At 34.7% G+C, this 27562-nt stretch overlaps 3 protein-coding genes across 3 annotated transcripts; all 3 read right to left on the reverse strand.

Moving 5' to 3' along the window:
• Positions 1-375: 375 nt before the first annotated feature.
• LOC102623732 (pentatricopeptide repeat-containing protein At3g24000, mitochondrial) lies at positions 376-8214 on the reverse strand. Its single transcript, XM_052434354.1, is given in 5 exon segments — positions 376-3691; positions 4737-4969; positions 5181-5224; positions 7595-7678; positions 7774-8214. Coding segments are annotated over 5 exon segments (3591 nt in total). The 5' UTR covers positions 7847-8214; the 3' UTR covers positions 376-534.
• Positions 8215-9568: 1354 nt separating this feature from the next.
• Positions 9569-18111, reverse strand: LOC102623431 (uncharacterized). The gene is made up of 17 exons (XM_052434353.1): positions 17761-18111; positions 17503-17671; positions 17035-17331; positions 16824-16913; positions 16009-16485; positions 15796-15903; positions 14356-14486; positions 14139-14268; positions 13367-13730; positions 12759-13268; positions 12478-12656; positions 12244-12402; positions 12076-12150; positions 11477-11609; positions 11055-11206; positions 10395-10610; positions 9569-10281 (listed from the first exon to the last, which is right to left on the reverse strand). The coding sequence occupies exons 1-17, from the start codon at positions 17976-17978 to the stop codon at positions 9631-9633; spliced, it is 4059 nt and encodes a 1352-aa protein (XP_052290313.1). The 5' UTR covers positions 17979-18111; the 3' UTR covers positions 9569-9630.
• A 6509-nt stretch (positions 18112-24620) lies between these two features.
• LOC102623156 (transcription factor MYB63) lies at positions 24621-27249 on the reverse strand. Its single transcript, XM_006475270.3, has 3 exons — positions 26950-27249; positions 25798-25927; positions 24621-25709 (listed from the first exon to the last, which is right to left on the reverse strand). The coding sequence occupies exons 1-3, from the start codon at positions 27086-27088 to the stop codon at positions 24809-24811; spliced, it is 1170 nt and encodes a 389-aa protein (XP_006475333.1). The 5' UTR covers positions 27089-27249; the 3' UTR covers positions 24621-24808.
• Positions 27250-27562: the final 313 nt, after the last annotated feature.

Below are 27562 nucleotides of genomic sequence, written 5' to 3' on the forward strand. Positions count from 1 at the left end.
TACTTAACTCTCTTATCAAGATGAATTATGGTCTTGAGTTTCTAATTTATACCTCGAAGCGGAACATGTTTAGCCTGTCTTTGATTTCAGTAAACTGCCACCCTTAAATTTGTTTTAAGATAAAGCTCTGGCCAAAATGTCAATGGATTTTATAAACAAATTTCTAGTACCGTCGTGGTCGCCTATTACAAGCTGCTTTATTGCTTTGTATCCCCATTTTAAAGAACTAAAATGCTATGTGCCTATGAAATTGGAGCTGTCAAACTCTCATCTGGTAACAGTAGTTAGAAATTACTTCACTCAGGTGATTTCAAATTGGTTCAGTTAGTTCTAGAAGCCTGCACAAATTGGAAGTTAAGTACATCAAATGATATATTGATACATGAATAGTTAGTTATATTGCTTTAAAGAATTTTTTGTCATAGTCTGCCTTAAACAAAATGCCATCAAGCATATGTAGAATCAACTACCTATCTGCAACATTGTCGCTCATTAATACATTGACTAATGTTCTATCATCTCTGTATAGTATTATCACCAATAATCTAAACAAGAACACTCGCCACCATAAAAATGGTGAAACCGATAAGGGTCTCTCAATATGATTCTACGCCGGACAATCTTGCTAATAAACTTGTAAACAGAATGACAATCACTGCAAACACGAAGGTTCTTAAAAATTCTGATGGTTGAACCTTCTGGGCTATTTATCAAACCAAATGCAAGGGCAAGTCTCTCACTGTGGTTCCAAAGATTGTGCTCTTTTTGTTCTTCATCAGTATCTTGCAATGCAAAGCTTGTATCAGGAACATAACCTGCTTCCTTAATCATCTTCTTAAGCTCTTCCAACTTTGCATATATATGCTCAGTATCTGGATGGGAATGATCTCCCATTCCAAATGAATTTACCCCATCTTTTGACTTCACCCAACTGCATGCCGGCTTCTTTTTAATTTTGTTCCATCCCATTTGCCTTCTTACATTCTCAACATCATCCCACCTTCCAGTAGCTGCACAGACATTTGAATAAAGAACATAACTTGAGTCATCCGATGGGTCCAACTCAAAAAGATGTTCAGCAGCCTTCTTTGCAAGCTCCACGTTACCATGGATTTTACTCGAAGCCAACAAACTTCGCCACACAAGGTCATTTGGAGTAACTGGCATTTTGTTGATGAAAGTTTCAGCTTCGGCAAGCCTCCCTGAGCGTCCAAGAAGATCAATGATGCATACACAATGCTCTATTCCTGCTGGGACACCAAACTCTGTGGTCATTGTATTGTAGTATTGGAGGCCTTTATCCACCAGACCCCCATGATTACATGCAGAGAGAAGAGAGACAAAGGTAACATGATCAGGTTTTACGTATTTCAGCATTTCATCAAAGGTTTCAATAGCCTTCTGGAAATACCCATGTCTGGCAAAAACTGATATCAATATATTCCATGATAACCGAGGACGATCCACTGGCTGGGGAGCAATTCTTAGCACATCACCAATTTCCCCGCACTTTCCATACATATCCATTGCAGCATTTGTAACAAAGGGATCCAAGTCAAATCCAAGTTTAGTGGCCAAGCCATGAAGCTGATGGCCTTCCTCCAATACGGCCAGCTTAGCAGCAGCAGCAAGGCCCTCAGACAAGCTGAACCGATCAAAATATACTCCCGTGTGTCTCATTTTAACAAGAAGTTTTAAAACTTCTTCACCCTGGCCATGGAGGGCATTTGCAGCAATCATGGCATTCCAGGTGACTGAATTCTTTTCAGCTAATCCTTCAAAGATGTAGTTACTCGAATTGAGATCCCCACACTTGGCATACATTGTGATAAGAGAATTCTGCACATACTTATGTGATTCAAATCCTGTTAAAACTATGTGCGTGTGGATTGGCATGCCGTGTATAAGCAAATCACCGGGATTCAAACAAGCACCAAGAACATTTGCAAATGTAATGTAGTTCATAGGTGTCCCTTCTTCTCTCATTCGTTTATAAGCTTTCAATGCCTTATCAGGTTCTTCTTTCTCGGAATGGCCACCAATGAGAGCATTCCAAGTCACTGTATCTCGCTTGGGCATAATTCGAAAGACCTGTTTTGCTTCGCTCATCATACCAGATTTAGCATACATGCTAACTAATGCATTGCCAACAATCAAATTATCATGTAGCCCCATAGTAATTACAAGAGCATGAATAATCTTGCCTTGAACAACAAAACCCGGATCTGAACAGGCAGCTAATGCACTGGTAAAAGTCACATAGTTCACTAATCTTTGCTTCTGCAGCATATTTGAGAAAATTTTCAAGGCATCTATGTACTTCTCATCCTGAACATGGGAGGCAACTAAGGAATTCCATGAGACTGAATCTCTCTCGGACATTTCTTGAAATACAAACTTTGCATCCTCAGATCTTCCAGCCTCAGAATACATAGCCAGAAGAGTGTTGCAAACCCAAACATTTGAATTCAGAGCTAACTTAACTGCCAGACCATGAATTCCTCTGCCCCACTTCAAATTATCCACAGAACCACAAGCAGATAACAGAGTGGAAAACGTAGTAGAGTTTATTTCCTGACCAACATGACGCATCCAATGGAAACATTTTAGCGACTGATCACAAAGACCACTATGTGAATATACAGAAATCATTGAATTCCATGAAATCGTGTCTCGTACATGCATGCTGTCAAAAATACAGCGAGCCTCTTTTACACTACCAAAATTACCAAACATTGATATAAGAGAGTTTGCCACAGGAACAGTATAATGAAATCCAAACTTTATAACATGTCCAAGAAATAAATATCCCAACAAATCATTTTCTGTTAAACCACAAGAAGTAATCACTGCTGCAAATGTGTTCTCATTGCAACAAACTCCTTCGCGTCTCATATACCGATACAAATCTACGACTTCTATCGGACTCAAATTATCCAAATATGCAACCATCAATGAAGTCCAAGATACAACATTCCTAACGGGCATCTCCTCAAACACTCTCCTAGCCTTATTAATATGCCCATATGTCCCATAAAAATGCAATAGAGAAGTACCCACAAAAACATCACACAATAGACCAACTTTAACACTAAAACCATGCACTTGAATTCCTTCACTAACCATAAACCCGGACCAATCACATGCACTTAACAAGCTAGAAATCAAAACCCCGGTTGGCCTAACACCAAAACTCAACATTTCATTAAAAAATCCAACCGATTCTTGATACAATCCCAATCGAACAAGCCCCGACATCGTGTTATTCCAAGAAGCATCATTTTTCTCACCCATTTTATCAAACACGTAGCGAGCATACCCCAGGCAACCAAACTTGAAGTACATATTGATCAATGTATTGTTATAGAACACACTAAAACTCACCAAACCCTTTATGCAAAGTGCATGCAATGCTTTGCCAACGGATTCGTTAGTGATTTGGGAAAAACCCTTTTGATAGAAGCATGATATTTCGGGGTCCGGGTGGTTGAGAAAGGAAATAAAGCCATGGTGTCTGTGTAGTTCCTGTTCTTCTTCTTTGATTAGACATGAGACTGTTGCCGTTGAAATGTGTTTGTGCTTCAACTTATTTTCGCGGGAAAATAAGAGCACTGATGGGTTTTTGAGCTTGAAAGCTGAGAGCTTTCGGTTGCACCACGCCAGCTCTGGTTCTTTATTGCAAGTCTCACAGCTTGAACTAAAGTGAACCAGAACGTGCTTCTGTGTCTGAAGTTCGAAGGATAGGTGGAATTTTTGTGAAATCACTAATCGAGGACCTAAACGCTTAATATGACAAATACGTCGATTAAATGAATTATTTCAGAAAATAGGGACTTTTCTAAAAATTTTCAATTGAAAAAAATGTTGCGATGTTCGTAAGTTTTCAGGTTATATTATAAGTAAAAAGTTCATTTACCATTTAAGTAATTATTTTTCTTTTTCTTTTTTTATTAGTGAATTTTCATCTGTTTTTGAATGATGCAATAGAGTACAGTACATTAATGTCTTAAATAAATAGAAATTAGTAACAAAGGGGGTCAGGATTTCTATTTTAATACGATTGGTTTTATACTTTTAGTTGTCATTCAACATAAACACAAATTTTGATATTACATTCAGAAACCATTTAATTCAAAAGGCAAAATTTTTCCAATATCGTGTCCTTTTCTCTCCACAGATATCATTAGATAATAGAGTATCATTAAAACATTTATCACATTTCATTAAATCACTTTTAAAGTACATATATTTAAAATAAAAACAAACGGCACTTGTTACCTTACATAATAATATAAAATATATAACTGTCTCACAATCGTTTGATAAAAATCTAACAGTTATAAAAATATAAGATAATAGAATTATGTTTTTTTCACAGCTGTTAGATTTTCATGAAAAGGTTGTGAATCAGTTATGTAACGTACATTATTATAAAAGGTAATAAGAGCCAAAACAAAAAACAATCATCACAAAATTTTCCAGGATCAATAAGTTAAATTAAATTGTGCCAAGAAAATAAAAGGGGCAAAACTATTAAATGGTGCCTTCCCATAACTCGATCACATAACACTAAAAACTGGGAAAGGAATCCAGCTACTGCTCTTCTTAAGGATTATTCAGAGCTCAGTATAGAAATATACTGCTCATTTCAAAGAAAACTGCAAATCAGCATTTACAAAACCAGCAAAAAAAATAAAATGCAGTGAGACTGAGAAACTAGAGTTTTTCTTCTACACTATTACTTGAACTTCCAGCTATGGGCTGATCGAGGGCCACTTGAAATGCCTTCGTAGTATCGGGAATCGAGTTTCTGCTTGTTCCATGCCTTGACAAAGTCAGAAAAATATTCGCGTGCAGAGTCGGATGATAGATCAGAGAAAAACAGTTTTTTCTCTTCTTTTAACCAGGTAGCAAATTCATTGTTCTTAGAGAAGTAGTCCTCATTTGTTAGCTCTTGAAACTCGCAATTCTGCAGGAATGAGAGTTAATTAAGTATATAAACCTTAGAGAAATTTAAATACGAGTATACAACCAACCCCGGTTGTCATTTGTCACACAAAACACAAGTTCAAGTTCAATCTACTAAGTTTAAGAAACATAACTCTAGGAAAACTACTCCTAAGCTCACAATTTGCCAATTCATACACAACAAATTTAAGTTGCAGAATCACAAAACTCACCGAGCGGCGATCGCCTTTATGATGCTTATCCCTTGACTTTTTTTCTGCAAGAAGCAGCATGTCAACATAACACAATTCTGGAGTGAATATACTTATCATGAAAAATAATGAATAATTAAGATACTCTAAAATGGCCCATGTTAGAAGAAATGGATGGTTCATACAATATCAATCAGCTAATTACAATTTCAAACTAGTCATTCTGGATAAAGTTTTAAGCCTGTTAGTAATTTACTTGCTATCACCATGCTCAGCAGATCATGAATAGATTCTGTGAAACCAAATGAATCTGGTTGAAACTCAAAAAAAAGTTAAAGCTACTAGACCCTTTTCATGATAATGAAGTCCTGTATTTATTGCAGGCTCAAACTAGACTACAATCGACTTGTCTTAAATAACAAATTTTGATTCATAAACTCTAAAGTTCACTAATGAAACAAGATAAAATTTCAGTTTGTCTCATGTGTTCTTGTGCTTCCGATGTATTCACTGCCTATCAACAACAATATTTCTATATTCACATCATCTGCCAATAAAATCACCAACTGAATGATCCACGAAGCCAAACACCATGCTGAAAAATAATTAGTAACATAGTTATCCACTCGATAAGTAAGATATTTTAATATGATTATAACATCATTCATGTTGATAGCAAAGATAGTTGAAGTCATAATTTGTTCATTAAATCACGCTAACATCCTTCTTTACATTTACCGAAACACCATCTTCGGTCTAATGAGCAGCCAAATACAAACATGAAACAGGAACTCCTCTATGGACTATCCAAAAAGTAACCTAGCTTCACTCTTGATTAATAAGAAACAAAAGGACCTCACAAACAGATTTGTGTTCTACCACATGACACATTTCAACCAACAGCTCTCTCACTCAAGAGTATCCTAACAAATTCCTTTCTCTTTGAATCATCACATGACTTAAATATTGCGACATTCATGGGTTGAACAGTACATGCTTTCAGTAAGAAAATTAATCTGCAAAAGGAATCCCCATTCTTACGAGCTCATCAACTATGAATTGGAGAACCATTTCATCTTTTTTGGACAGTATTTCAACCAGCTTTTCCATATTCTTATTGAATCTCTCCATTACTTTCTTAAATATATTACTGAATTTGTCCAGAGCAGCACAGATTTCATCTGATGAACTCAACCCTTCACTACATAAAGACTCAGACTGATTTTGACTCATTTGTTTGGTATGTTGGATTTGGTTGCCTGTCCCAATGTCATTTGAATTACATTCCTGTTTAAGATCCATAATGACTTCAGTAAACTGTAACCCTGACATAAGCATAACAAAGATAGAAAATTAAACAGGACTGAAGACAAACAAACAGAGAAAGAAAAATCCAGTTAAAGGACCTAGATGTAGGAGCTGTAATGCCCTCCAACTCTCACGAAGTCTTTGCCTGAGAAGTCCTGGGATAATGAAACTTTTGTCACCACTGGGGTCTACCTTCATTGATTCTCTCTACTTCTAAAGATTTGGTAATTCTATATAATCTTTAGTCATGGAGCTCCAGTTTCAGACTAGCATCCAATTTAAACTTCCAATCACACCCTATCTTCATTGGACTTGAACTATACAAAAACTCAACCATACGTTTTACATGAACCTTACAAGCTTCCTAACAGATACTCTTGTTTGAGCCTTTGCACTATAATACTTGCAAATCACCAATAAGGCTAGCTGAAAAGCTAACATCCGAAATTAGATTGGAATTAATGAGGGAAAGATATAACCAAGGTGTTCACACAAATCTAGAATTCCAATTACTCTAAGAAGAATGTCAAACACTTCAATTAAATCAAACACTATCTATCTGTAGTTAGTTAGCAACATAGATCGAAACCTTAGCAAAAAAAACCTGTAGCAACCAGACTCCAGCTTAAATACTTCACATATCCATGGTTAAGAACCTATTGGGCATATCTTCATGACTCAAAACACATAATGTGGGATAGCTTAGTAACAAAACATATAAGAATTGAAATAACCACACTACCAACTCCATATGCAACTGCTGGCAGCTTAAGTACTAAATCATATTGCACCCAAAAACATGACAAAATACACGTTCAATCAAGCCTACATGCCACAGGTGATATAATCTGGGGCTCAACCTCAATACATCAGAGTTATTTCTTTTCTCCTTGGTTTTGAAGAAAAACAAAGAAACAGAACCAGACCCCAGCCCGAATTCCATCTTAGGCAGGAAAAAACAATGAAAAACTTCAAACTTCGATGATGATAATTATTGATTAACAATAATTTGAACCCACTTACCCAAAAAAAAAAATCATATATTCGAAAAATAAAGCTAAACCTCAGTTCATAAAACACCCTGGGCAGAGAAAATATGAAACACAAAAAAGGGAAAAAAAAGTTACCTTTATCAGAACGATGCTTGTGAGATTTCTTCTCCTTCCCTTTCTCTTTCCTATCACTTCGATGCTTCTTGCTTCTTCTTTCATCTGCTCATTCACCATCACGAAAAAATAAATAAATGTTGACAGATAAAAAGAATTACGATACGTATAAAAGGAAAAAAAAAGGAGAAAATTGAAACCTTCAGAATCAGAAGATGAACTTCTCTTCCTACTCTTCTTCTTCTTCTCCTTCGACTTTCTATCGCTTCCCATATTTGATTTGCAACTGTTATGTGATTTGCAAATCAGTGTATGAGACTTGAAACTCGAAAACGACTGAGCTGTTTCGGCTTTCTTCAACTGTCAAGCGCTTGTCTGTAATTTTCTGGTATTTTTTTATGGGCCCTCAAAGTAAGGCTAATATAAAAAAGAACCCACAAAAGTCTTGAAAAACAATGGTCTTAAAAGGAAGAGACTAGAGAAACATGAACCAAGAAGAGTTTGATTGCTTTGTGCATCAGATTGATACAACAAAGCAAGCATGGAACCGTATATATCTTTTGAGTTTTGACACATTGGCATCACACGTCTTCACGATAGAAGGACCAATATCTTTTCAGCTACCTGGATGCCTGTCTTTATACAGTTTCTCAAAAATTGACATGGTTTGAATATTTATACTTACCAATTATTAATTTGTTATATACATGCAATCTTCATTTTGTTGCCTTCGTCATTTATATATACAAGATAATTAACAAGAACGCCATGGAACTTGGTGAATGTCTGAATGATAAGGCATATATAATAATGGTACCAAAAAAGAAGGAGAACTGTTTGTTTGCTTCTCGTGGAGTGAAAGCACTGAACAGTAAGGAACATGCAAGTGATGGATGAGCCAAAGAATGAGAACGGAGGAATGGGAATAACATCCGTTGATTTGCAAGAATCAACAAAGAGTAAAGGGCATGCACGGACAAGAGTTAATATATATTCCTGCATGCATACAATACAAGATTCAGAACTGAAAATAAAGCTCTGTGCTGCAACCGGCAACTGCAGGCGGTCTCAACACTCTAGGCCAATCAGGCCTCGTGTCTGTCTGGTCTGGAAAGATCACGTTAGGACTTTTAGGCCACTGCCTCAGTAGTGACATGAGCAGCAGATGTGTGGGAGAGAAAAATGAAGCATAATGTTAAAACACAAATTAAGTTCATTAATTCATTCATTAGATTATCTTATCATAAGAGATGATCATCTTACATTTTCATTCACTGTATTATATTATAAGTCAGAAAGACAAATAATGTAGAGGCCCCGGGGAAACTTAATCACAAATGCCTTCAGATATATGCTTTTGTAACAAGTTGGTTATCTTGTTCTTGAAAGAAGCAGCATACCTGGAAGAAAACGTGGGATAATTGGGATCATCATCTTTATTGCAACGATCATCATCCAAGTTTTGAGCATATGTTGAAGGATTGCAGTACTTCGAGTTTGCAAGTTGATTTTCCTGGGGTAATTTGAAAGACTTGATATTGCTGAGAACACTCTTTTTTCTTCCTTTTATCACTGGATTTTCGAGGAAACTGAATTATTTTTCGGAACTTGAGATGATGAAGAGCTTTCCTTTATGGTGAATATATTTCTCTTCTGCGCGTTTTTGCTGCTTTTGGGTGATGAAGGAAGACAAATCAAACAAGACACTGAGCTTTCTTCTTCATAACTTCCAGAGGATGATGAACTTTCCGACCACTGTAACTTGAAATATAGCCTTTACAAGTAAGATTTTTAATCTTTATAAGTGAAATTTTTCGGTTTGACTCTGTTTCATTTAAATCTCTTTGATTTCTGTAATTGCTGATGCTGATTTTCAAAATCAAACAATAAGTTCCTCTTTGCTAGATGTTCCGATTATTCAAATTACTATACACAACGCACGGGCTAGATTAGACCCGTTGGATTCTCTATTAGTGCCTCAATTAAACAATAAAATCTCCAAAACAGTAAAATTTCGTGTTGAAAATTAATAAATAAATTGGCTCATGAAACAAAATTTAGCTGTACATCTGACAACTAAAACTTTGGGCATGCAGTTTCCTAAAAACAGTATCTACAGAAGAAAAGTCAACATCGAAACCATAACTCTGCCCTCCATACTGTACATACAAATATTCCTTAGGAGACAAACATGGGGGAAGAATTTCTGAGATCTCTGGGAAATCTGAGGTTGGCGGCGAAGGCAAGTTTCTCTTTTTCAAAGAGTAGTAAACGTCGGCTAGAAGAAGCCAAATGAGATCAGGATCGATTGATGCAAGTCCACTCAAGGCATTTATAGATGCATCTCTAAGCCCTACAACACCGCTACAAGCTATTCCCACTACGAGACCACTGACCTTTTTGAGGACGACTTCCAATGCCGAAGCACTCTTCTCATTTCGGGACAAATCTGCAATCATATTGAGCACTGCAACTTGGACTTTCATGTTGGAAACTTCTGCCAGAGAATCATCTGAAGAAATTGAAGTGTTCCGATATGGAAGCAGCAAAGGTGCTTTTGCTTCTTTCAACTTGTGCTTTTTCTGAAATGGAGATGTGGATAGAAGTTTCCAGAAATGGGGTCCATCTGTGTGGAAGCGGCGTGAAAAGAAATCCCCTCCACAGATTTGCACTACATTGCTTATCACACTTAAACATCTCCGGACAGCCTGTTGAAATGATGAATTAAAAATAACGACAACAGATGATGAAAATAAGGATAGGCTAGCAGATCTTTCCTCTGTTTGTAACAAATTGAACAGTTCAAACGATTGTTACTCACCACAGGGTTATTACTTTGAATGCAAATAACCAAAAAGGGCCACAATTTGTTCATTGCTGGAAGCAGTCTGTTCTCATCAGCCCCATCGTCAGCTGCATCTAGATTATCTTGAAGATGATACATTGAACTTGATCGAAGCACTTCTTCAATTTCTTCTTTAGTCTCCTTTTCGTGTCTGTAGGCTTCTTCCACTTTTGCAATTGTTACAATGCCATTCTGGAAAGAAAGTTCATTGTAAAATCACCGACGTCTCATCTTGTTTTGAATTCTTTTTTGTATTGAATTTCTTCAGGATAAACAGAAAATGGGACAATATTGGAGGTAATTGTAACTCTTCCCCCACTTTCTGCTACAAATTCTATGCTCCTAAAATTGAAGTAAATGTTTCTCTCACAATCTTCTAATCTAAAATCAGTAGAAGTTTCTACACATACAGACACATAGGTAAGAACATTACTAAGAATAGTTTATAAACAAAAACAAATTCCCTCCTTTGTACAGGAAAAAGTTTCACGTTTCTTAAATTATTTTTCTTTTCCAATAAAATTTTTCTTTAGCTGCTGCTTTAGCATCTAAATTTTATTTTAATAAATTAAATAAAAAATTATATTAACATAAACATGGAGAAAATATTGAAAACAACACAGCCGAAAAAAGCACCTCCACTATATCCAAGGCCACCAAGCAAGCCGCCTGCTTTTCTGAAGCTAGAAGAGGAATTGCAGTTGTTAAACATGACCCAGCAATAGATCCCACAGTTCTTCTATATCTTTTGCAATCGTTCAAGTTGTACAAAATGCTCTCCCATTCTCCTACACATATAATATAATTATCACAAAAATAAGATAATATCTTGGGATATTGCAAAAGCTAGTCATTTTTTACTCAATAAACTAATTAACCACTCTTCTAAGGTTAGGTAGCAACTACAACAGCCCTATGAAGGACGACAAATACAGTTTATCTGATTCAATAATTGAATAGAAGAGAGTGTAAAGGAGACATCAATGTAAGAACAGTATACAGAAATGAATTTCCACTTCTAGCAGAGAAGTAATCATCTAGTTCCATGTGAGACATACCAGTGTCATTATCATAGCATGATCCTGAACCCTGCTCAGATATTTTGGACTTGATACGCATGAGATAAGATTCAGCTTGACTTGGCAGTGAATCTGCCTCATGCTTTGATGCCTTCATAATTTCAGCTACAGCCTAAAAATACAAAATCATTGACAGTAAGTAATAACTTTCTTTTTAGAAAAGGAAAAAAGGAATAACCTCCTTATGCAAAACATAATTTAATTAGAACAAGAACAAGTAATCACACACAATACTTCAATCAAGGGTTACCCTAACCTTTGCTTGAAAAAAAGGCTTAGTTCAAGCTTCAAAGTTATTCATTTGCAACCTTCTCTGTGTTTCATCCCAAATTATGTATAAATGGATTAAATCTTGACATAACCCCTCTAAATATGCTTCATCACTTATAAAATAGCATGACTCGAGCAGAAATATCTTTTATTCTTTACAATCCATTCGTAAAGCTTCCAAAAACCTTGTAGTCATACTTTTCATCAGAACTTTTAATAAATTCATTGCTAAGACTTTGCAAATTAATCCTATCTACATTCTAAAACAAGCAATTCATTATATATGATGTGTACATTTAAGGAATGACCTTTAAGAAGGAAATGTTTAAATCAGGATGCTGATGCCTGCCAAGTATCTGAAGTTCCTGTGAAACTGAGCGCATCTGTACAAAAAATTTAAAAATTACCACCTTCTCAGTGCATCAAAATTTTGGCAGGTTAATCGACCTAAAAAGCTATCAAAATTAAAAAATTACCGGTTCCTCCAGTAAAGGCAGTATTTTATAAGCTACTCCAATATATGAAAGCATTGCAGCAAGCACATTTGGTACATGAGGGTTAAGATCCAAATGACGCAACTGTCGACAAATAGAATCAATTACATAGTCTGCATTCGCCAATACTAAGTGCCCAACCTGCAAAAAGAATGTAACATCAGTCATTTATTACAGAATTCCCTAGCAAATAGAGATTATATGTCACAAGCTTACCGTTGGATAGCCAGATGTAGCAGAAAGAACATGCAAAACAGCATCAGAGGCACTTCTAACTTGGGAGTTGGAACTAACTAGATTCTCCAACAACAAATATAGGGACAAATGAAGAAATCCACTGGAAGCAAAATCTTTCCCAAGGCACAGAGCAAAGATGCCTATTCCATCTATAATAACCTGTTTGAGAAAACCAAAGATACAATCAATACTTTGTAATGATGAGCTGACAAAACAGGTGCTAAACTATATGCAGATCTGAAAAAGGAAAATGCTTATTTCCTGGTGTAATATTGCTGTGTCACGGAAAAAGTGCAGAGTGATATCTTCAGCTTCTTCGTCAGATTGTAAAAGAGAAGATTTACGATCTGTTGGAAGATCCCACACTTCAGAAGATACATACTCATGCATGATTTTACCAACACAATCAATTAAGTGACTTTTTACACCCTTCTTCAGTTTAGTCTTCCAAGTAGATTCACCAAACTTATACCGTTGACCATCAGTGAATTCTGCACCAGATTGTCGAGCCTCTTCCCTAACGGTCTTGGACTTCTGAAACATTTTAGTGAACATATCAAATGCCTCATCTGATAGACCAAATAGCATCTCATTAATGATACATGCCGCGGTGCCAGCCTGGCGCAATAAATGTCCTGAACCAGTTCGATTATACCATGATTGCCAGCTCTCCTTATTATACTCCCTCACACGCACCTCAGAAACCAGTCTACACAAGTGACCCAGTGGAATATCTGTAATAACTGATAATTGCCCTTCACTTTCAAAGTCTAGCAACAAGCAAAAATAAAGATAATCAGTGTTAGTACTGCACAAGTCACAGAGAAATTCAATTGAAAAAACAAATGAATTCAGGGGTTGATATAACCTGGCACTAAAGATAAACCTACAAGTCTGAGAGTTCCTGCAAGAGCCTGGTATAGTTTCTGACTGCCAACAGTAACAAACCAAGAGGGGGTACATGGAAACTCGTATGTCTTTCGGATAGTCTCCCATGGGCACTGTATTGGTTTTTCCTGAATAGCTGTTAATTTTGAGATACCAGATGGAACTGAACCTATGAAGGTCTGGCCATAATCAGTTAAGTGGGCACCAGCTTGCAACTCAGCAATAGAATGAAGGAATCCAGTAGAAGACGGCCTTGCTAAAATAAGCTTGTCAAGAGAGCCAGTAAATGCGGAATTCTGACCAAGGCAAATAGTAAATACATCCAAGAACCTTGCAGCTGAAACCTATGCACTCCATACAAGAGAGTGTCATGAATGAATAATACAAGTGGAAAAAATCACATCTGAACTCAAAAATTCAAAACATTCAAAATTTAAGTCATAACCTGCAGTTTATAACATAACTGAGAAAGGATGATATTGGGGACAAGTATTTAAGAAGTTACTTATTATTTTCTAAACTAGTAATTTACACTACCATTCACTTCATGTATGAGATCTTTGGATCGACAGAAGTACAAGAGATATTATCTTATCACAATACAGATGTCTAGCAACATTACAACTGATGAGTGGACCATTGCCACCTATCAATTGATGTACGTAAAAGTAATACCAAGACAAATTTTCATTTAAAATATAGCAGATAATATGACCCTGATTACTGAAGACATCAGAGAAGCAATCACATACCGGAGATTGAAGTTGATCCAACATAAATTGAGGACCAGAATAGTATATGATTACAAGTAATTTTTGAGCTTGTGAAAGAGCAAGTGATTCGTCACTGCCAAGCACCACCTTTGGCAGCATTTCAATAAGCCTGCTCAAGAAACATAATTTAGTGCTTATATATAATTATATATGATCTCTTATAGCCCAACAGTCCAATCTCAGAAAAAGGACAAACCTGACAAAAATATCAGAAACATCAAATTTCACACAATGTTTCCCACTATACAAGAATAGACATTCTAGAAACTCCTGGGCAGCTGCAGAAATCTCTTCGTCGTCCCCAACAACCATGACACATAAGCACTCCTACATAATTAGATGCATAAAAAGATATCAAACACGAAATAAACAAGCAGAATAGAAAGCAAAAAATTCATTATACTGCATCAATAACTAGAGATGAACATGCAGAGCCTTTTGATTAACAGAACTAAAACGATATAATTCAGTCAAGCTAAATAAACAGGTAGATAATCTATAATTATTTCTAGCCTTGACCAGGGAGAATATGGTTCAACACAACACACAGGGAAAATGTCAATGGCCAACTGGCCAATCTATAACACTAAGGGTGTGTTTGGCACACTATATTGGATAACATTATATTGCATTATTTAATGTAGGTGCACTATATTATGTTATATTACATTAGTATTATATTATAATAATGTTGTACAACATGTGATGTTATACCGTACTGCATTAATTTTATATTAATATTAAATTCAATATTATTTAAATTTATTATTATTTTTTTATTAATTACATTAAATAATTAGTTTTGTTAATTATTAATATATAATATAATATTATGCAATAATATAATATAGTACTATTAAATAATTTTATACTATAATTTATTTTTATATTTTATTATTATAATAAAAATTAAAATATATTTAATGCCTCAATTGAGGCAAAAATTGGTGCATTATACAAAACCCCAGGTCCCTTCGGGTTTGCATAATGCTCCAATATAGCACATTGTGGTGCACCATAATGCAGCTTCCAAAACTTCCAAACATAGGTAAGCAATAAACTGATATGAACAATAACATAATACTATATAATGCTATGTTCCAAACTCACCTTAAAGTAATATCTCCTGTAGAGAAAAAATTGGGTAACTACTTTCAAGCATTACATTAATGAGTAAGGGAAAGGCATCAGAGATCAAACATGCACCCAAGCATTGTCACAATAGAAACCTATTCCTAATCCACCAAACATTGTCCAGGTCACTCATTCCTCAGGCTGTTGACTAGGATTAAAAATAGCTTTTAATCACAACTAATTGAAAATCTCCTAAATATGCATCTTTGCTCATCTTCATAACAACAGAGGCATTTCCTCATCACAAATTTCCTATTACACATTATATCTACAGTCAGGGCTTTTTTTTTAATTTATAAATAAAGGGCTGATATTTTATTTATTGATCTATTATGAGTACAGTAGCCTTAAGGATGACCATATAACTACTAAATCTGAGTATTCTAGACTTATAGTACAAAAAAAAGGGATGTAAAAATTAAACTTCCAGCAGGCAATGAGAGCCTAAAGGTGGTTAGTGGACGGGCGGTTATATGTTTATTCATTCTTTTACACTGCTTACCAAAAGCATCAATCTGCTATCCTTCAGAGTGTAACTGCAATTTGATAACAGTCCTCGTATTGCGGCAAGAAGTGCTTTTCTCACCTTCTTCGTTGGATGAACACAAATCTGACAGAATATAAAAGATTATTTCCATAGAAAGAATTTAAGTGGCCATCAAAGCAGTATTTAATACTTCAGATAAACAACATTAAATCAAGTGTAAGAACATACATGAGGAAAAGTTGCACACAGTAATTTATTCACGTGAGCTGAGGTTTCCTCAATCCAATCTTTTGTGCGAGCCACATGCAAGGATCCTTTTCTCTTCATAGAATCAGTGGACAGCTCTTTAAACTCGGATTTGGGAGTAATCATGTTTACTAGTTCACCATCATTGTCTTCTTCTACAATTGTATTCTGACCTTCAGGTTTAATTCGTAACCGACGTAGCTCTTCCAGAAACGAGGAAGATTTATTGTTGTTGGGATCATAACCAGAAATGACATTTTTGGGCATATCAAGTCCAGATAAATTAACATCATCCTGGAGGACTATCATTAGATATTCAGCTAACCCTCTAATTGCTTGATCAATAGCTTCCACAGATCCAGCAGCACCAGTTATCATTGTTTTCGATACATGCAAAACTTTGTTAAATTGACTAACAACACCAGGTAAGAAGTAAGCCAGTGCATCTGCATTGCCAACCTGCAAAACCAGTAAAATTAGTCCAATTTTCCATATACAAAAAATTGTATTTATTCATAAGAAGCTAGAATAGGATTTTCATAGCCCAAAAGCCACAAGCTAACATATTTCTGATTTAACCGACAATTTATATAAGAAGAAGGTTAATATTTTCAGATAAGTTAACAAAACACGTAACTCAACTAAGTTTGCAATATAGCTTTTTTCCTGGATGATTAATGAAATGTTCCTTGGGCAAGTCAATTTGAAAGAAAATTCAGTGGAACTTTCAGAAAAGCAAAACCTTTCCTAGGTTAAAATTTCTCACTGTTCAGTTTTGATGCATATCCCAAAATTACCTTAGCTACAAGCCAACGTAGGGTCAGAAAAGCTTCAACACGGAGTTTCCCACTTCCTCGATGTCCACGTGCAGCCTCAGTATCAGCATCCTTTTAAACAAACCCCATATTTAGTTTCATAGAAACAAGGGTAAAAAAATTAGAAAACAAACGAATCAATTATCATTTAAAAACAAAAAAAGAAGTTAAAAAAAATTAAAAAGCAGTGTACTTTGAGCAGAAATGATAGCCAGTATCCAACAGCAACTGAAGCATCTTGTGACTGCAAAAATGCAACTAAACATTCTCCTGATTCGGAAGCTTTACTAAACGATCTTTGCAGGGTGTTACTCTCCAATAGCTCCGGAAAGCCCAAAATTTGATTGCATGAGCAGAAATTATCAGAGCACCCGCGTAAACTCGAAAACACAGCCCTAAAACACTTGATAGCCCCTTCACGAAACTCTTCTGAAGCCTCAGATGGCGAAAGCGTTGCTGCCTTTGCCAACTTTGTTGTCAACACAACCATCTGCAGAAGCACATCATTAAACTCATGCTAAAAATACACATCATCAAAATCAATGCACGCTTGAATTAACATATATCGAATGAACGAAAAAGTCGTCAACACATAAATAGCTGATTCAAAGAAAAAAAATTCATATAATATTCAAAGCAATATTATAACTAGACAACTAACCTGATCAACAGACCCCAAATAACACTTGCTAAGAAGCTGCTCCAAACACATAACAACACTTTCAGCCACTTTATCACTCACTTTACTACCCATTTTACGCTCTTCTTTCGCCTTGCTTCTGCATTCAGTTGCAGCATCCAGTAGAAGCAGCAACGGAAACAACACATAGCTAGAACAAAACAAAATAAATTCAACAATTAAGTAATTTAAATTTTTAAAAAAAGGAAGAAAATTGAGTTGATAAATAAGCGAACATACTCGAAAAAGGGCTGAAGAGATTGGGCGGACGATTTTTGGAGGAAATTGAAGAATGAAGTGAAAAAGGAAGGGCTTTGATTAGGGTTTTGGTGAAGTTCCAGAAGCCGTAAGGAGTAAGCTTGAAGCTCAGCAAACGTGTTGCTGAATTGTGCCTGTGATGCTTCGTCGGTGAAATCTCCGGTGAGTTTATCAAACTCTCCTTCTTCTTCTAGTTCCATTGTAAGTGATGAAAAGGTTGTCGAGTTGAGAGAGAGAGAGAGTGTGTGTGTGTCTGTTGAGACGCGCGAAAGAGAGATCCTGTAAATTGAGATACGAAAGAAAGAGGAAAAGGAGAGGATGGTCGTTAGAGGAAAATGGTCCGGGTGAAAGCGTCATTTAACACTAAATTGCTGTGGACCTTATGGGCCGATAGAGCTTGCAATATTTACATTTTGGGGTATGGGATTCAAGGGCACTTTGTAGATGGCTCAACAAAAGGACAGGATACCTATTGGAGCAGAGCTATTAGCACCCCTCTAATCTCCTATTAAAATCCCTCTTACCCCGTAGGTATTTCTGATGTTTTATATATATCATTGTTTCCTTTTCATCTTGGTCAAAATTATTTAAGAGAATCTTTATCTCCTCCTTGAATAATAATAAAAGATTCCCCAGAGTATCTGATTCTCAAATAACAAATATCATTTTAATTTTTAAACTTAATTTAATTATTTTAACTTAAAATATATAAAACAAAATGAGAATGATTATTAATGGGCCTTATTTCATTGTACCCTTTTAAACTTTTGGTATATATAATATTCAAATAATGATTTTCAAAACAAAATTCAAATAATGTGATTTTTATACGATATTGACGTGAGTGCTGTTCATAAGTAATGATACCTCTTAACCACCGACTATGGCATGACGAAGCCACGTGTGTGGCTGCTAACTGATGAGGAGATGGGCTACTCAACCACTGACAACGCACTTGCTACCAAGGTATAATGAGATGAGGACGAGTTGGGTGCTGGTCACAAAATGAATAAGTTGGAAATGACGAGTAAAATTGTGGGAGAGTGACTTAAAGTTTGATTTGTGAATTGTGAGCTTGTGAGATTGCGGGTTTTGGACTATAGTTAAGTCTAAATTACGTTAAACTTTTTATATTTACTAATATTTATATTATTTGTATAAATATTTTGATATTTGTTTTTTTACACCAATATTTAATATTTTACCATTTAAATTTTATTATTTATTCACTAATAGTTCTAGAAAAATAAAATAATAATTAAAGTGGGGAAATGGGGAGGGGATAGGGATTCCACCTCATTCCCATCCCTTTCCTTAAATAAAAAATTAGATAAAAAGTTGTTTCTGTCCCTTATCTAAATAAGAAATTTGGTATAAAATCATTTTCATACCCTTTTCAAGTAGGAAAAATCTCAAAAGGGTATGTCCTGCCATCCCTACTAAAAGAATAGTGTAAAAAGAGAATACAAATCATGTTCTCATTCCAATGAACTTTTTACACCTTAATGTCTCTAGTTTTGACAAGTAATATAATTTCAAAGTGATTTCTTAAAATTAACTATTATCATTTGTCACACTATTTATTAGTCAGACTTTTTCCAAAATGACTAGGATCTACTATGAACATTCACCCCAAAATTATCATATTAAAAAAACTTTTATGTCGAACTTGTGAACTGACAAATGTGCAATATAGTTTTTAAGTTTATAATTCAATACAACAAATTATTGTTTGCTTATCAAACCACCCAAATATTTTCGACCAATATAGTATGTTGAGCTTTCTTTTTTATCGCCATGAACTTTCCAAATCATCAAACTCATATTTGAAATTTGTTTCACTCACGTGAGCTTCAAACTCAAATGTGCAAAATTGCATCTATATGTCAAATCTCAAATAACCTTATTCATTGAGCTTCAAGCTTCAAGTTCAAAATTGTATTCCAGTATAGCTTTTTTCTATCAATTTGTCTCCTTATTCATGTGAAATTTGCTTTACTCACTAAAGAAAATGAGTAGGGAGACGAATTTGTTTTATTCATGTAATATTTGAGATTTGATATATAAATAGAGTTTTAGGCAAAAGTGAACAGGGTTATTCATAGAAATTGCTTGGGTGTTGATAGAAGTAATATTTTAAATTATTTTATGGGGTCTGTTTAGAAAAGGGGTTTTAAGAGATTAATGGAGGGGTGTCAATAGCATAAAATGACATTTGGACCTATTTTGGACTCCTAAATTGGTCCACTCTATTAATGGGCCAACAAAAGTCCAAGTAAAATGAGCCGATTTTATTTATTCCTAGTGTGTGTGTGCGTGTGTGTATGTATATATGTATGTATATGTGTGTGTGTGAAAGGAAAATATGTCGAAAATTTTTCTAGAAGTACCATTGATGGCTTCCAAATTAATAGTCGTTCAACTTCTTGACATAAGAATGATAATTTTGCATATTTAAATAATTCAAATAGTCTTTTAGTTCGTATATAATTTTTTTCTAATATGATTGACCATTACTATTTACTAATTATAGCAAAAAAAAATCCATGCACACATGGTCCAACAATTTAATGCGATGGTCATGTCCTGAGTCAATAATTGTAAATGTAAGTTGACATTTGCATGTGAAAATGAGGGTTCGATTGCAGAACCCATTCATATCGTACCTATAGTTGGGGTAACGATGGACAAATGATCAATAAAATATGATCATATAACAATGTTTAACTATGATTTATGGTATTTCATAAACACTCATAAGTAGAACTCACCCTTAAAAACGAACTTGTCCATGAGCTTTATATGCTCATTTAGAAGATTGTATTTTTTTCATGTAGGATGTTAGATCATAATAGTATATCAAAAATACTATAATCACGATCATAAAAACAGTTCAACAGAACATGCAATAACTAATTAGCCAGTACAAGACAGCGCCGAAAATTAAAAGTAAGCCAGAGTGAGAGAATTACATCTCGATCCGTTATCTATGACAATCTCTTAGTCAACAAAATAAAATTTTATTTAATTTCTATTCATCCAAGTCGTAATTTTTTAATAAGCGATCTTTTACTTTATCAAAGTAAGGGTTAAGCTAAAAGACAAAAAAAAAATTACATACTTTAATGCAATACACTTTTATCATATAATATATTAATTAATTAATTAATTTTTTCTCTTCTAACTTAGACCCGTTACTATATTAAAGAAATATATTTCTTACTAAATGACGACTCTCTATCTAAAAAACAAAACTAATTTTAGTTGGTGGACGTATGTGTCTCTCTCACAAGTACAGATTTTCATAAATGATGAGCTACCCTTTGTTGTTTCATATTGAATCACTTAAACAACTATTTTAATCTTACTTTCAATCCCAAAGTTGATGTGCCTCAAATCTTCAAAGTTCAGGGACCCAATAAGAAAAGCAATATATAGCAAAAAAATTTGTATGGCTGTTAATGGAGAATATCACCAACCCACTTATACGCAACTTAGTCGTAATTTCTACAGTGAAAAGTTTGTTCTCAAATTTATTATACTTTGAGAAAGATTGAATCATGTAAGTTAAATTCAAGTTAGGAGTACCAACTAGAGATTACAAAGGGGAAAAAGGGGCCGATTTTGACCCGTCTTCCGAAAATATGCATTTTCAATTTTGATGGCAGTTTTCGGGCAAAATTGAAAGAAATAAATTATCTATTTTTGAGCGTTTCTTTAGGCAATAAGGTTTTGAAAGGGATTGTTATTAATTGAACGTGTAGGCAATTACCAGTGACGTAATCTACATGGCTTTATACCGTTTTGTGACATCATTTGAATCATTCCAAAAAGCCATGAGTGGTTTTACTTTCGGTAATATTGTAATTTTCAAAATAAACATTTTTAGTTGTACTGTTGAAATAATCAACTAGGGGTGGGCAAAATACCCGATCCGAAAAATTTCGGATTCGGGTCGGATCGGGTTGTTAATATAACCCGATCAGATGAAATATTACAAACCCGATCGGGTTGTGATCGGATCGGATAAAACCCGATCCGATCCGAAAACCCGATCGGGTTGCTAAAAAAAAAAAAAAAAAAAAAATTCTATGGCCAAACACACACACACGGCACACAGCACACCACACATAATCACACAAATCAGTGAAATCACAAATCAGTTACACTTTACAGTTTACACAAACACAAAACACACACAAACAAAAAAATCACAACACCCAACCCGTGAACCCACCCTCAAGAAGCAAGAAAACATTCTCTCCTTCCCGCAATCTACTGCTGCCGTGTTGCGAGTCCGGCCATCTGCTGCTGCGTCAGCGATCTGCTGTTGCCGTGCTGTTGTCATGTTGCTGTCGTCTTGCGTCCAGCCATCTACTGCTGCGTCCACGATCTGCTGCCGCCGTGTTGTGTCCACGATCTGCTGCCGCCGTGCTGCGTCCACGATCTGCTGCCGCCGTGCTGCGTCCAGCCATCGCGAGGAAACTGCTGCGCGTCCAGCCGTGCGCAAGCTGCTGCTGCACGCCCACCGATCTGCTGCCGAAAACCCAGCCGCCGATCTGCTGCTCCAAGGCTCAAGCTCCAACCCGACCCGAGTTTCTCCCTTAGTCCCTTATGTGTTTTGAATTTTGAAGCTTTCATGGTGTATTGGTATATATGTTTTGAATTGACCCGTTTTCATCAACCCAAATTGGTTTAATTTGACCTGAATTTAATATGATCCATTTTTAATTCGAACCGATTCAATCCAAGTTCAACCCGATTTTTGACCCGATCCGAATATATATCGGATCGGATCGAGTCGGGTTGTAAGTTCGGGTTGTATTCGGATCAATGTTTGCACAACCCGAATAACCCGAAACTCGATCGGGTTGACCCGAACCCGATTTTGCCCACCCCTATAATCAACTGTGAAAAGAAGTAATTAAATGTTTTGTATAATTTATTTTTAAAAGTGCTATGAGTTTTGAAAGCAGTCGTATGTGTATGATAAATCTTACTGTTAAATTATTAAAACTATTAAAAGAATGTGAATGATTGAATCAGACATAATGTTAAATAAATTTTATTTATATATTTATAAATATTATATAAAATATTTTTATTGTGTATATATAATAATTGATAACCAAAACAAATATTTTAAACAATTTGTTTGTTATCTCAATACAATTGGTAATAATAATAATAATAATAATAATAATTTTTTTAAAGTTAATGATTTTAATTCCTAATTAATAAGGATGATTTCGGATTTTTATAATATATAAAAGAATAAATATGGAATTGTTTATTAGATTTTGAAAAACTACTCGTTCCTTACTTTTGAAAATCTGCATAGGATAAAATTATTATTTTTTTAAAAAGTTACCAAACATTAAAATTAACTTTTAGTTTTCAAAATCAATTTTAAGTCTCACAAAACCAATCCCAAACGGATTCTAAATTAAGTTAAGCTGGATGTGACAGATCGATGTATTGTTCCGTGATGCATTTTGCTTGCCTAATGAACCACGGATAAATATTAAGAAAGAATCCCCTAACTCTTTGGTAAAGTTAACGAATTAAAGACGCGAGCTTATCGTTTCAACTCAATTTAGGCATCCAACAATTTGTTAAGGAAAATTTTCCAGAAATAATAATAGAGCATACGAGAGACACACAAGCAAGACTTATAGCATCCTTCGCTTCACGTAGTCTATCAATCATAGTATATTAGTATTTATTAAATTCTACACTTGATTTGAACAAGCAAACTGCAGCATTCTTTTTTTTTTTATTATCAATATTATTATTACTGTTGTTGTAGTTTTGTAATTTAATTTGCGTTTGTGTCGATGTCTGTAAATATACGATTATCGTAGGGTAACAAGCCCAAATATCATTGTTACAATTTGGAGAATTCATATTCCATTTTTTTAAAATTAAAGTGGGTTGCAAACTTTCAATGTTCTTTTATGAAACAAGCTGAGACGAGAAATAAATGGCAGTAAATATTATATAAAAAAGAGAATTACACTCGTGACCCTAACAACTATCTTGTTGCTGTCTAATGGTAGTAACTATTTTAATGCCTTATTTTATCTCGACAATTACAAAGATATTGTTCAAATGCTTATATTTGGGATCTTTTTTCTTGACTACCATTGAGGACAAATATTGTTAACAAGACAATAGTGAGATGTACTATTTTAAACTATTTAAAGGGTCATCATTGTTTACCTTTAAAATCTGTTATATTTTAGGTTAAATATTTTTAATGTCATGGATGAAAATTGAGTAATAAAATTTTTTGAGGAATCCAAAAGATTAAAAAAAAAAATTACCAAAGATGAAAAAAATCATTTTTCATACATGTCGTGATCTTTTAGTTGGGTTGATCGACAAGTCCTCTCTTTAATCTTAAGTTAGAGGATTGAAGTATTTTCGAGTAGATGTTTGAGTTTAATTATTAGTGACAAATCCACCCACACTCCTAAGATTTATTTAAATAGTAGTGCAGATCTCCTTAATTTCATAAATAATCACATTAACCCTTTTTTATGATTATATCCTTGGATTATAGTAAAAACTTTTATGATAAATATAAATACAATTCTAAGAAAAAAAATAAATATAAATACAAATAAAATATTTAAATCAATATAATTAGTAAAAACATAATATTTTTTGTATTGAGCTTTTGTATTATAGACTTTCTTAGAATTTCTCATTGGATTATATATGTAGTTGTACTTAACATAATATTAAAAAAAAATCAATAGATACAATGTCACTGACCCACTAAGAAATAAAAACAATCCATATTGTTAATATCGCTCACCCCCTAAGAAATAAAAAAATTTAAAATGGGACAATTGGTTTCATTTCTTTGATTTACAAAAGAGAGGTTTTAAATAAATGTAAGGCGATACATCAAATCCATCATACATCAACTAGACCTAATTCACTTAATTGAATTATATGTTAGCTAGAAGTAAGACCTAAACTCGTAGACCATATTAGTCAACTTTGACGTATAATTATTTGATCACTCGCAAACGGAACTTTGTAGTGAAGCATTCCACAGTTGAAAATAAGTGACTCCGGGGTCCACTTCTGGTTTCAGCAAAGTCTCATAAGTCTCCTGGGGTATAGGGTCAGCTGTTGCAGCTGCTGCCACTTTTGCTGAATTTTGAATTTCATCTTCTGTTGTTGCCTCTAATCCAAGCTCATTTTCTAAGTATTGGAACCATGTTCGGCTGTCAACTTCTCTGCTGTTGTCACTTGCTTCTCCAAAACTTGTGCTTTGGCTTGCTTCAACTTCATGTGATTGGAATGGTCCCAAGTTATCTAACATGCTCCAGAAATCAAAATCGCACTCCAACGGAATCTCTAACCCCGTATCCGAAATTGAAATGATCTCAGGCTTATTCACCTCTTCTAAATTGTTTAAGCCTATGGCAACATCATAAGGTTCACTAAACCCAAATTGTGATGTACCCATTTGGTCTTTCGGCCTTGTGGCATCAACTTGGCTAGAATTTGACACAACTGAGTTATCCGAAGAGCAAGACGAATCTAATAATTCCTTCGTCGTCATCACCACCCCCTTGCTCGTGTTGATTTGGTTTGATTCTTCAGTTTCTGAACTCTGCTGTACTAATTTTTCCGATACTGTCATGCTACCGTGTCCTTCACGAGGCTTTTTGGGCACGTAATTGTTTTGGTCACATTGGTGCTCATCAAGTTCAGTATCTGCCCTTCTTTTGCCTGATGATATAATGGTGCTGGATGAGGAGGAGGAAGGGGAGCTTATTGATGAAGATTCTTTAGATTCTTGATCTTTTTTAACATCTCTGAAAGACAACCTTTTCTTCAAATGTGTGTTCCACACATTTTTAATCTCATTATCTGTTCTTCCAGGCAACTGAGATGCAATTTTGGACCACCTGAGCAATTAATTTAACACAACTCATCAGATAATGATAAGATACTACACAAACCGAACCAGGAAAAGAGAGTAATTATTCAACTTACCTGTTTCCCAAGCTTTCATGTAACCTTATGATAGTGTCCTCTTCCTCTTGAGTGAAGTTCCCCCGTTTCACGTCTGGTCTCAGGTAATTAATCCATCTCAGCCGGCAACTCTTACCACATCGCAGAAGGCCTATACACGATTGACACCAGAAAATTCAAGTTGCAGTTTTGTCAATCTTAGTTAGCAGCTGCAATTTTTTAAGAAGTGCTGTTTGAAAAGTTGTGTTTAGCAAGTGAAGTCAAGCACGTACCCTAAGGTCTCAAAATCTTATTGTCAAGTTCCAAATAGCAGAAGATTACTGCCATTAGGATGCGACCATTTCAGAAATTAAATTAACTCAAATTTTTTAAGTTGAAAATTTCAAGATGTGACAAGTTTTAATGTTTACCTCTGCCATTTCGGCCAATGAAAGAACACATTATTACATCCACTATTGACTTAATTTGCATGTCTAAAATATGACCTCATTCATGATGAAGACTGAAAAACAATTAAAAACACATTACGATTTCGTGTGCCGGCGCGTTTCATAAACAGAAATCAAAAGCAGGCAACACAAGACACAAGTTTTTTTTTTTTTTTTAATTCTTTCCAGAGCCATTTTCCGTAGAAGGTGTCGCAGTTAACATACTTTTAATGGTTTTAAAAAAATGAGGCAATTAATTTTTCTTAATGTGCAAAGATGATAATGGCGAAAATGTGGAAGGATTCGATGTACCATATATGAAAGGAAAATCAAAGACAAAAGTACAAAAACAATTATTCCAGATTGCAAGAAAAATTTTCATCAAGTTAGAAAATTTTGAAAACTTAATTTGTCTTGTTATTGCTGTTAGGTGAACACTTGTAAAATAGTCAACAAGCAATGACAACAGTAATACAAAATCAATGATACAAGATGAATAAATTGAACAACTTGTTTGGTATTTCCAAATTTTTTTTTTAAAATTATGTAGCTTATTTGTTTGGTAAAGTTTCCAAGGGAAAAAACAAACAAACCCAGTTCTCGAAATGAACAAGAAATGAGAGTGCATACAATAATGAATGAATCAAAAGATCGCAGGAAACTTTTGTATCATGCTGAACAGGTTTCCTGGAAATTAATTAAATCCAGGGTTTCTAAGAAAATTTCTGAGAAGAAAAAGAGTTACCAGCTTGTTTAGGAAGCGCTCTCCAATTTTCATGACCATGTTTCTGAATAAAAGTGATGAGTCTTAAATCTTCACCAGGACTCCATGGCCCTCTCTTCACTTGACTCTTATCACAACATGGAGCTCTCCCTTTTCCCATTTGAGATAATAAGAAAATTTTCAGACTCCCAACTGACTGAAGACTTTTAATGGAGTATGAGTATCAAGGACACCACCCTCTCTCTATATATATAGAAAGTTAAATCAAAGATTTAAGGAGAGAGAAAAGATGGCCACAAGATTCATGCCATGAATTCGAATGCCCCTATATAGAAAATAAAGAAGGAGGGTATCCACAAAAATTGCTAAAATATCTAAAAAATTCCACGTAAAATTATTATTTTTTAATTCATTGATTCTCTCTCTCATCAAAGTTCACTGAGTTTATTCTCCTGAAGTAATCTATTTTCATTTTATATTTAATTCAAATGAAAAACATTAAATATTTGTTTAATGTACAAGGCAGTTTATTTGTCAAAATGTGGTGGAAAAATGAAATCATAACTGAAATCTATTGATATGTATATGACATCTTTTGTCATAATTTTATTTATTTTTATTTTTTTAAATATAC

The sequence above is a fragment of the Citrus sinensis genome, chromosome 9 (assembly GCF_022201045.2).
Source record: "Citrus sinensis cultivar Valencia sweet orange chromosome 9, DVS_A1.0, whole genome shotgun sequence".
Lineage (NCBI taxonomy): Eukaryota > Viridiplantae > Streptophyta > Magnoliopsida > Sapindales > Rutaceae > Citrus > Citrus sinensis.

Coding starts and splice junctions, on each gene's coding strand:
- LOC102623156 (XM_006475270.3), bottom strand. CDS start 27,088: ATGGGAAAAGGGAGAGCTCCATGTTGTGATAAGAGTCAAGTGAAGAGA. Junction 25,928..26,949: donor AGCGCTTCCTAAACAAGCTG/GTAACTCTTTTT, acceptor AATCGTGTATAG/GCCTTCTGCGATGTGGTAAG. Junction 25,710..25,797: donor CATGAAAGCTTGGGAAACAG/GTAAGTTGAATA, acceptor TTAATTGCTCAG/GTGGTCCAAAATTGCATCTC.
- LOC102623431 (XM_052434353.1), bottom strand. CDS start 17,978: ATGGAACTAGAAGAAGAAGGAGAGTTTGATAAACTCACCGGAGATTTC. Junction 14,487..15,795: donor ATAGCAGATTGATGCTTTTG/GTAAGCAGTGTA, acceptor CTAATTATGTAG/GAGTGCTTATGTGTCATGGT. Junction 10,282..10,394: donor TTCAAAGTAATAACCCTGTG/GTGAGTAACAAT, acceptor TCATTTCAACAG/GCTGTCCGGAGATGTTTAAG.